The sequence below is a fragment of the Aricia agestis genome, chromosome 7 (assembly GCF_905147365.1).
Source record: "Aricia agestis chromosome 7, ilAriAges1.1, whole genome shotgun sequence".
Lineage (NCBI taxonomy): Eukaryota > Metazoa > Arthropoda > Insecta > Lepidoptera > Lycaenidae > Aricia > Aricia agestis.
In genome coordinates, this window is record NC_056412.1 from 17,706,357 (window position 1) to 17,716,308 (window position 9,952).

General features: G+C 44.3%; 1 protein-coding gene across 6 annotated transcripts in view; it reads left to right on the top strand.

Moving 5' to 3' along the window:
- Positions 1–9,952, top strand: part of LOC121729126 (SH3 and multiple ankyrin repeat domains protein 3) — a 212,994-nt gene that overhangs the window by 200,189 nt on the left and 2,853 nt on the right. For 5 of the 6 annotated variants that reach the window (XM_042117520.1, XM_042117519.1, XM_042117522.1 and 2 more), the window contains 13 exons: positions 739–857; positions 1,758–1,849; positions 2,134–2,362; positions 2,548–2,650; positions 2,875–2,976; positions 3,274–3,366; positions 4,242–4,337; positions 5,262–5,376; positions 5,740–5,863; positions 6,739–6,850; positions 6,996–7,144; positions 7,644–7,775; positions 8,313–8,425. In XM_042117520.1, coding sequence (XP_041973454.1) covers positions 739–857; positions 1,758–1,849; positions 2,134–2,362; positions 2,548–2,650; positions 2,875–2,976; positions 3,274–3,366; positions 4,242–4,337; positions 5,262–5,376; positions 5,740–5,863; positions 6,739–6,850; positions 6,996–7,144; positions 7,644–7,775; positions 8,313–8,425 — 1,579 coding nt within the window. Of the gene's footprint in view, positions 1–738; positions 858–1,757; positions 1,850–2,133; positions 2,363–2,547; positions 2,651–2,874; positions 2,977–3,273; positions 3,367–4,241; positions 4,338–5,261; positions 5,377–5,739; positions 5,864–6,738; positions 6,851–6,995; positions 7,145–7,643; positions 7,776–8,312; positions 8,426–9,856; positions 9,928–9,952 lie in introns of all 6 variants that reach the window. The other variant, XM_042117524.1, reaches the window with a different exon arrangement.

The window sequence follows — 9,952 nt, forward strand, 5'->3', positions numbered from 1 at the left end:
AGACAAACCATCAAACATCGAGAAAACATGTAGAGTGAGATATCTCGTTGTCGTATGCTAGGTAGGCTGGTCTCTTGTGTAGTCAGGTAACCAACCAAGTGTACAAAAATGACGCCTGGTGGCTTCGTAGTTTTTCAATTTTAAAACTGTCTTAAGAATTTTCTTTTAAAAATCTGGTCCGTGTCAAACAGACGTGCTCCGCTACCAGACTATAGGCTAAAGAAGAACGTGGAACGTAAAGAAGTGATAATACTTTACGGTGTGTACACTGTACAGTGGCGTAACTATAGGGTGGCAGGGCTGGCAAAATGCCAAGGGCCCCCGACCCCGGCCTTGAGGCCGTGAGATCAGAATTTTTTTATTCATTGTTATATTATTAACGTGTCAATTTTTACTGATAGGGCCCGATCAATTTGCCATGGGCCCCGGATACGCCACTGGGTGTGTATGTGTCCCTTATAAAGCTAAGTACTCACAGCAGGTGCCGCTATGTAGCCTTAGGGCTGTCTACTCTGCTTAGGGTCTATCGTGTCAAATCGCTGCCATAATATGTCATTATACAGCTGTCATAATTGTGTATTTGACACGAAATACCTTACGGCTACATAGCTACATCTGGTGGCAAATGAATTACCGAAAACATTCATTGACTACTTTCCCAGTGATAATATACAAGAGACACACTCCCCAAAGTTGCTCAGTGCCGTTTGTGTGACAGCACAATGTTACGTGTTCCAGTGTCGTCTGCGACTGACGACGGGTTGCTAGAGGGCGTGGTGCGGGGGACGGGCGCGGCGGGGCTGTTCCCCGCGCGCTGCGTGCACGAGGTGCGGATGCGGCAGAACCAACAACATCAGGTAATTATAGTAATAATGTCACACTACAATATAAAAACACAAAAAAGTTACGGTACAGCCAGATTTGCAATATGCTGACCCCACTGTAAGTTACTGTCTAATATACCTAGGAATATAGTGGTGTATTTTTATTTATTTATTTAATAGTAAATTAGTTTGTACTTGCCTAACATTAGGCAAAACATTTCGTTTCTTACGCCGGTTCTTCTCGGCGGGGTAGTTCCCGAACCGGTGGTAGACAACGTAGTTTCTTCGTTCGACTTTCAAAAAGTGTATCATGATACCCATTTTGAATAAAAAGATATTTTATTTATTTATTATTATGTTTTGTTAGAATTTAATAGTAAATTATAAGAGCGTGTTCTGCGCGCGCGGATTCAGCTCGCGTGTTATCCCAACAGAAACCGCGCATTCCTAAACGCTCCATAATTATTAAACCACTGTACTATTTTTGAGAGAGCATCTTGTCGTTATTTTGACGTTACTTCACATTTAACTCTTCACACTAAGTAAAGTGTCAGCAGCTAAAAGTACTATGTCGTACTTATCTAAAACTTAATAAATTATGTCATTTATGAAGATAATAAAAGAAAGGGATCGAAAATAGATCCTTGTGGTACGCCTAGCTGTACAATTTTACTCTTATTAGACCTTTCAGAATTAACTTCTACTCTCTGCATTCTGTTTGGTAAAATTTAACGGCTTTAGAGCCTTGTCTCTTATACCATAGTGGTATAATTTTCTGACTATTAGAGTAGCATGTTCGACACAGTCAAATGCTTTGGATAGATTGCAAAAGAAACCGAGTGCATTCCATGACCTTATCCAAGCTTTTATTAACGATTAACTAGGATTAACCTGATTGATTAAATTATTGATTGATTGACTGACCAACTCCAGATGGTGCCGGGTGGGCAGACGCGCGTGGCGGGCCGCCGCGAGATGGCGCTCAGCAAAACCTACTCCGCCACCGCGCCGAGAATTAAAAAGACGTGAGTATTCTCAGTCAGTATTTAGAGTAGGACCCAATATTTGGCGTTCCTGTTTATTGGATTGGATTGGAACCTTAGATTTCTGTTTGAAAATACTAGGAATGCCGATAAGATTTTCTGTAGAACGAACTGAAAGTGCCAATTTTACCATAATATATTTTTGAAGGTCACCTCGGTGCCCTCGCTTTTATACTTTTTTAATTAAATGATAGTCTAGATATTTTTGATACTATAATACTAGTTTGCTAAAGATTACTTCTAACCTAACTATTCCATGATTTCAGGTACGACAGCAACGAGGTAACAGAGTCGCCGTGCGACGGGCGGCGCACAGTGGTGTTACACCGCGCGCGCCGGGGCTTCGGCTTCGTGCTGCGAGGGGCGAAGGCAGCGTCGCCCCTCATGGAGCTCCGCCCCTCGGAGCGGTGCCCCGCGCTCCAGTATTTAGACGACGTCGACGCCGGCGGAGTCGCCGATCGGGCCGGACTGAGGAAAGGCGACTTCTTGTTGGCGGTTAGTTTGCTAGCAATACCCTAGCAAGTTATTGTAAATTTAACGGGCACATTCAGAGTCATTTTTCTGCCCTGCGTGTTATACCCTGCATACCAAATACGCGCGAAGGTGATTACAAGCACGACAGGAAAAGCGCGTTGGTGCCATCATAGGCCATTTTGACTAATGTGTGACATTGTCTACAGATCAACGGCGAGGACGTGTCGGCGGCGTCGCACGAGCACGTGGTGGAGCTGATCCGCAGCTCCGGCGCGCTCGTCTCCATGACCGTCGTGTCGCTCAACGCCGGTCAGTATCACACGCGGCGACGTCCGCAGGCGAAGACGCGTCGGCTGTATTAAAACTACATAGTTTTTAATGTGAGACCGCACTACGCGACATTACGCTGCAGCAGAGCTACGCGTCACGTCACAACCACGTATTCTTCGTATGAAAACAGATTCACTCTAACACCTTAACAACACGTTCTAAAAATATTAGCTGCTGAATATTACAATGATGTGTGTTTTCAGGAGCCCTGGAGGGTCAGTGCAGTGTGCCGGCGAGCAAGTCGCAGGGCCAGCTGGCGAGCGGCCGCCCCTACGCCGCCACGCTGCCGAGAAAAGCCGCCGGTGGTTAGTTTATCTTATTTTCATAATATTTTTTATTAGGTTTTGTAAAAATGCTGCACCGACTTATGTGTAAGCTGACCGTCTGACCCTGATAGACTTGCACTTCAACTGCAATAAGTGTGAATTAAAAAAATAGAAAAAAAAAACAGACACATTCTAAAATCTAGAATAAAATATATTGTATAAGACATTCTAAAACTCAATATACTAGTAAAATGTAAAGTATTTTGTTACAAACAATAATAACAGACAATGTAGTTCACAAACAATTGATATTTTAATACCGTATCAACGTTACAGGACGAAGTCCCGCGCCGGCGCCGCCGCGCCGCGACCCGCGCACCACGCTCAGCGTCGGCCGCGCGCGAGCCAAGTCCATGGTAGCTGGACTAGGTGGGTATTCAGACCTTTATTTATTTTTATTTAAATAAATAAAAAACTGTTTGTTGCGCATACAAATTATTTACAGAAAGAAAGACGACACATCACACAACAGGTATGGTACTATTACGATTTATTTTAGACGTGGGAGAGCCATGCTTCGGCACGAATGGGCCGGCTCGACCGGGAAAATACCACGTCCTCACAAAAAACCGGCGTGAAACAGCGCTTGCGCTGTGTTTCGCCGAGTGAGTGAGTTTACCGGAGGCCCAATCCCCTATCCTATTCCCTTCCCTCCCCTCCCTTATTCCGTTCCCTTTCCATCCCTACCTTCCCCTATTCCCTCTTAAAAGGCCGGCAACGCACCTGCAGCTCTTCTGATGCTGCGAGTGTCCATGGGCGACGGAAGTTGCTTTCCATCAGGTGACCCGTTTGCTCGTTTGCCCCCTTATCTCATAAAAAAAAAAATTACACAACTACGGAGAATGGTTGACATTATGATTTTGACAATCTATGTTAGTAAGTCCATTTGGGCCCCAGGTATTATTTTTGATAATAATATGGCGGAAGCTATGCCTTTGTGTATCAAAAATTTGAGTCAAAGGCATCGCCTTTGAATCAAAGTTAAGGCGGATCTAAGTAATTTTAGCGAGCCACGCATAATTTTGACTTAAAATACCTTTAAAAAGACTTGCAAATAAAAGTTTAGCGTACTCACTGCGCTGTCAAGTGTCAGTATAATAATATGTTTATTTTTCTCTGTGTCAATGTTAATGTTATTTTTTGTTTTGTTATTTTCTCTCCGTACTGTACACTAGTCACTTAAGTAGGTACCTAAAATAGTAATAGTATCTTTGAGTGCTAATGATACATCGTATATCGAACAGAGAATGGCGGTGAGAAGGAGGAGAACTGCGAGCCGCTCAGCGTCGCCGGCAAGTCGTCATCAGCGGAGTCCGTGCAGCTGCACGCCGGGAGTAACAGTGAGTTTGTTTGCTATTACTATTTAAATTACTGAAACTATTTTAATGAGCCAAAGGAGATCGCGGAAAGCGATATATTTCACAGTATATTTAGAACTTAAAGTTAATATACCTAGCGGAATAGAGAAACAAAGGCCTGAGCAAAATAGATGTCACTATCAGTAACTCTGCGTGGTAGAAAGAGACGTGTGATACATGACAGCAGCACTCTTTTTTTTAACGTCCAGTCGGCACGCGTGCCGCACGTTGTCAATTTAATCTCATAGAATTCATGTTCAATCATGCTTGTGTTAGTGTATATGTACACATATTTTTACACACAGATGAAACCCATTTCGGTTTCGTTTGGCAGCTCGAGAATGTCGCTCTATTCCGCTAGGTATATTAACTTTATGGTATCATCAGAGAAATTGATTCATAGGTAGATGGCGTGTCTAGGTAATACGATCGAATTGTCAGGTCTCGTCAACAGATAACACTAACATGCTATAACCCGACCAAACGTTGGTTCGCTATCTACTATTCAATCAATTTCTTCGATGATACATAAAATGGACCACAATAGACATGACTACGGACGCTCGTACAGTGAAAAATCCTCGTGAGGAAACCCGCACATATTGGCTAGTCCCAGACGTATTGACTGGTCATTCCTCTGGACCAGGCGGACCATTGCGATGCAGGCCCTTATTTTTTCTTTTTTTAAGTTTTTAACAGTTTTCTTTGTATTATCAGAGTTGATTCCTAGGCAGATGGCGGACCGTTGGTCGGCTTATGTCAATTCAATGTTGGCTGTGATCATTCGGATGGGTTTGAAGTAACGCGACCAAATTACTTACGTCCGTCAACTGTCTAGGAATCAACTTCTCTGATAGTACCTGTATTAATCTGTATTATGTTAACTCACACTCTTTAAAATTCCAGCTAGTACGCCAGTGGCGGCGCGCACGGCGTCGGTGCGTGCGCGGCCGGCGTCGGGGCGCGTCACCGCCGCAGAGCTGGAGGAGCTGTTCGCGAGACAGGCGGGCGCTGACAACACGTGAGTAGCTGTTGCCATTCTTTTGGAACGAAGTTCCTTATTGCGCGTTTCGAAAGGGAGCTAGACAGAAAATTAAGACGAAAAGTTGTAACGACACTTTTGACACGACACGACACGCGGTAGCGCGTGTTTCTCTCTCTCTGGCATTGAACAGTGTGGCGTAGCGAAGATTTTTTTTACTGTATTCAGGTTTTTTGTTCATAAGAAATAATAAACTGGTACTTCGTTCCATCCGGGTGTCCCTTGAGACCTCTCAAGATTTTTACGTTTTAATGAGGCTACGGGTTAATGAACAATCACCTGTTGGGACTACCGTTTCTATTATAATAATTATAAGTAACTGTAACTATGACTGTTTTTCAGTGGCGGCGCTATGATGACGCGCTCCGCGTTCACGGGGGGCGGGGCGTCGCCGGCCGCGTCGCCCGCGCGCCAGCCGCGACGAGTGTACGCCTCTGTCGCCGACATGAAACGTTGCCGCGGGAAGGTAGGACGCTTTATATAATTTTAGATTTGAACCGAGACGAGACGCAATGCGATTATTCATACTAATATGTGCTAATATTATAAGTGCGACACTGTGTCTGTTTATCGCGTAAATTATTTAAGTTTTGGGAGACAGGTCGCAATTTCAAGGATGTTGAAATTCATACGAATATTATAAAATCTGTCTATCTATCGCGTCAACTGCTAGACGAAATTGTAATGAAACTCGTTATGTTATTACAGTCCTGAAAAAAGATAGTTTGTTTTTTATTAAAGAAAATTGTACGGTTTTCGCTCGATTTATCAATCAAGTCTTACGCGGACAAAGTTGCGAACCATTTAATAATTTATGGTATATAAGTTTAAGCAACAGTGAAAGCACTGCCGCTTTGCGAACTTGTTTGACTTTTTCTAACATCAGTGGTTTCACGAAAGTATGAATTTCATAACTCATACTGCAGTTTTAAACACATGTTATACAAGTCACCATATCTACGCCAGCTTTCTGTGTCAACAAACAATAAACTGCAGGAACAAATTCCAGAATATTGCTCTCAATTTGTTTAAATTAATACGTAAAGCATTCGTTTTTTTTTTTTCTTTTTGTCCTGAAGGCAGGCCATGGTGCCTGTTTCTGCTCTGTAGTAGAGCAGGCCATGGTGCCTGTTTCTGCTCTGTAGTAGGACAGTCAAGAAGAAGGTATGGTACGGTAAGGTAAGGTATAGGTGTCTCGTCCTCCTCCTCGCAGAATCTGCAAGTCGTTAAGCTACTAACACCTATTCTGTTAAGGTGCTCATTGAGCTTGCAGTGACTTGCAGTTAGGCTTTTGGTAAGGATTCTCAAGGCATAAGATATTATAAATATGACATTTCGCAGGCGCCCCCGGCCCCGGGCGGGTCGCTGCGGCGCGAGTTCCACAGCACGCCCGACCTGGCCGCCGAGCTCGCCGCGCGCCCGCCGCGAACACGCTCCAGCGAGGACGTGCACGGTCTGTACACTTAAAATTTTTAATGTTGTTGTTGACGCGAACCCTCATAAAATAAATCCATAAAGCATTATGTCCACCTTATTATACCCTGATGTTTAATTACTACTATTACATTTTTATTAAATAAATAAATAAAATATCACAGACGGAGCGGGCGGCCCCGCGCCATCGTGCGCGCCGCCGCCGCCGCCGGGCGCGCCCGCGTCGTCGTTCCGGCCCGCCGCGCCCGCCAAGCTGTACGCCTCGCCGCGAGCGCTCGCCCCCGTCGCCTATCGCCCCGCACCGCCTACCAAGGTAAACTCCGCCCAAACATCGTCTGGACAAAATCGCTTTTAGCGATAAGACCTTAAGATTAACTAGAGATCAAAACACTTTACATACGCCTAGACCTGTGTACTATAAACGAGGCAAACGTTTATACCTAGGACACAGGTGGTTCATCCCTAATTTGTCCCATTTTCCTACTATTGATAAGGGGTAGGGACAATACCCCGTAATCGGAACCTCCTGTAGACGACTCCAATCCAGGCCAGAACTCCTCCTTCTCGAAGGTCGGTAGATGGTGCGTCGGTACTCTCACCACAAAGGAGCTTAAATTAACTTTGTGGCGGGACTCCAAGCGCTCGACCCTCAAGACGAAGTGGGTTTTGCTTTTGCTTTGCATTGTTTAATAAGTTTGACATATTATATCTGTATCAATCTATCAAATTATATGAAAAAGTTCACCTACAAAATATGGCGTAACTTATTTCACGAACGAACTTCATCCCATCTATATCTCCACATATTCCAGGGTGCGAGCGAGACGGGACGCGTTGCGCCGCGATCGTGGGCGGGGCCGGCGCGGCCGCTGCGTACGCGGTCCGCCGACGACGCTGCGCCGCAGTACGCGCAGCCGCTCGTGCACAAGGGCATTGGGAGACAGGTGAGGGAGAAATAAGTCATTGATGGATTCTGAAAAATATCCGATCCCTTATGAGGTAGACCGGCTGGTCGTTGAGGGTGGTCCTGTGTTCAACAGATCCAGGACGCCCCTTCGTTATACGGCTGATGGCAAATTACACATGGTTTTAATGGGTAGGTTCGTGGCTAGTCACTCATACCCCCGGACTGCTTCAGTATAGGCACAGCGCAGTTGATGCACATCCCCAACCCGCGCACGCATAAAGCGTTTCCCCTGCGTAATAAAAAAAACAGTATACATCACGTCGTCTATGATTTGATTTGCGTATGTGACGTTTCCAGACACTAACGCTGCACAATATAATTCAATTGTGAAGGAAGATAGTAGTATTTTTACTTTGGACAAAACGACGAACGAGCTCTCTATACAGGGTGTAACAAAACTAAGTGATAAAACGTTAGGGTGTGTACGAGTTCCTCGTCGCTACTTTTACAGTGAACTCTACGAGGAATCACTTAGTTTTTGTACGCCCTGTATACAGCATACAAAATATTCCAGAACTCGACGCCCGCGCCGCCGATCCCCGAGCCGGATTACAGCATGTCGGAGTCGGACGACGAGCACAAGCCCGCGCCGCCCGTCGCCGAGACCAGCGCCAACAGCAACACCAGGTGAGCGGGAATGTGGGGGCATAGCGGGAACTTGAACAACTTGTCCGTATCCTAACATTTCATAAATGTACACGTGTAGAAGAACACAATTACTAACAGTAGAAAAAATGCCGTTTTTTTGCATATTATTGTGTTCTTCCACTCACGTCTTCCAAATTTTTGACACGCTCGCGGCCAGGAGTATGTTGTTACCCGATGGCGGACATGACATTAAGAGGATTCCACACCGCCATTTTTTCCATACAAACGTTGTCCCCTGTTTCCTCCCTGGATAATGCTAGTAGAGTTATAATTTTTTTCCTGAATATCTACGGCCACTAATACAATGTCCCTATGTTTTCTTTTTTTTCATAATTTAATTATTAAATAAGATGTGAACGTTCAAAAACCCAAAAAAATGGCCAGATTTTCCACTGTGTTCAAACGTCCAGAAAACAGATTTGGATAGATAATACAAAAAAAGCAAAACATAGGAACACAGCTCAAGCCTTTTTTTAATCTTTAATGAAAAAAGTACTTAAATCGGTTAAGTTTTGGAGAAGGAATCAGGGGACAACGAATCGTTGATTTTCTGGATTTTCTGCAGTTGTCTCTATCGCGTTCTGCGGTATAGGCTTGAGGTAAGGGAGACAGCTATAGATATTACACGTACTTTTTTTTCATTTCTCTAGCCGCTGTGGTATCCTCTTAACCAATGCGCATGACAGGAAAAAGCGCTCTAAAGGTACAATTCCGTGCATCGCGACCGTGTCTTGAATTAAATAAAACATATTAACTTCAAGACACGGTCGCGCGCGGCCTACGACTGTCGTCGGCCGCGCGCGTCTGTCGCGGGCCTCGGAAGCGGTGCCATACATTTTCAGCCGACGACAGTCGTAGGCCGCGCGCGACCGTGATCGATCGCGATGCACGGAATTGTACCTTTAATTTTCGATTCAGTATACACCGATTGAAGTGTAGCGAGGCCGTAGTATTTGATACAGTAGCTCTACCATGAGTTTAAAGCTATAGTATTTTTCGAACTCGATACCGACTACCGTAAATATTTAGTATGGCGGTTTTAGTTCCGCAAGTAACCGCTAAAGGCGCTGTAAAATTTGCCATACTAAAAATTTATGTTAGTCGGTATCGAGTATCGAAAAATACTATAGCTGTAGAGCTACTGATCAATAAGGGACAAGGTGGGGCTTTGACGCGGGGCCCTTAATCTTGATTTATTTTTAAGGGGTTAATTTTTGTTAGGTATCTTTTTAGTACATGAAGTAATTATAAATTGCGAAAGTGAATTGGCACGGGATGTAAAATTTCTAAATACGCCTGTGATCCGACGGCAACGCCCACATGAAACTTAGATCTTGCCAGTTATTACAAGCTTATTAGTTACTAACAGGTAATTATCGGGCTAGCTGTAGTAATTTTCTCAATTTCCAGGTTCACAAAACACACGAAACTGTTACAAAACATTGGAGACTTCACTTTATTTTACTAGAAAATATTTTAAGGTATTTAAATTATGTTTGGAGGGGA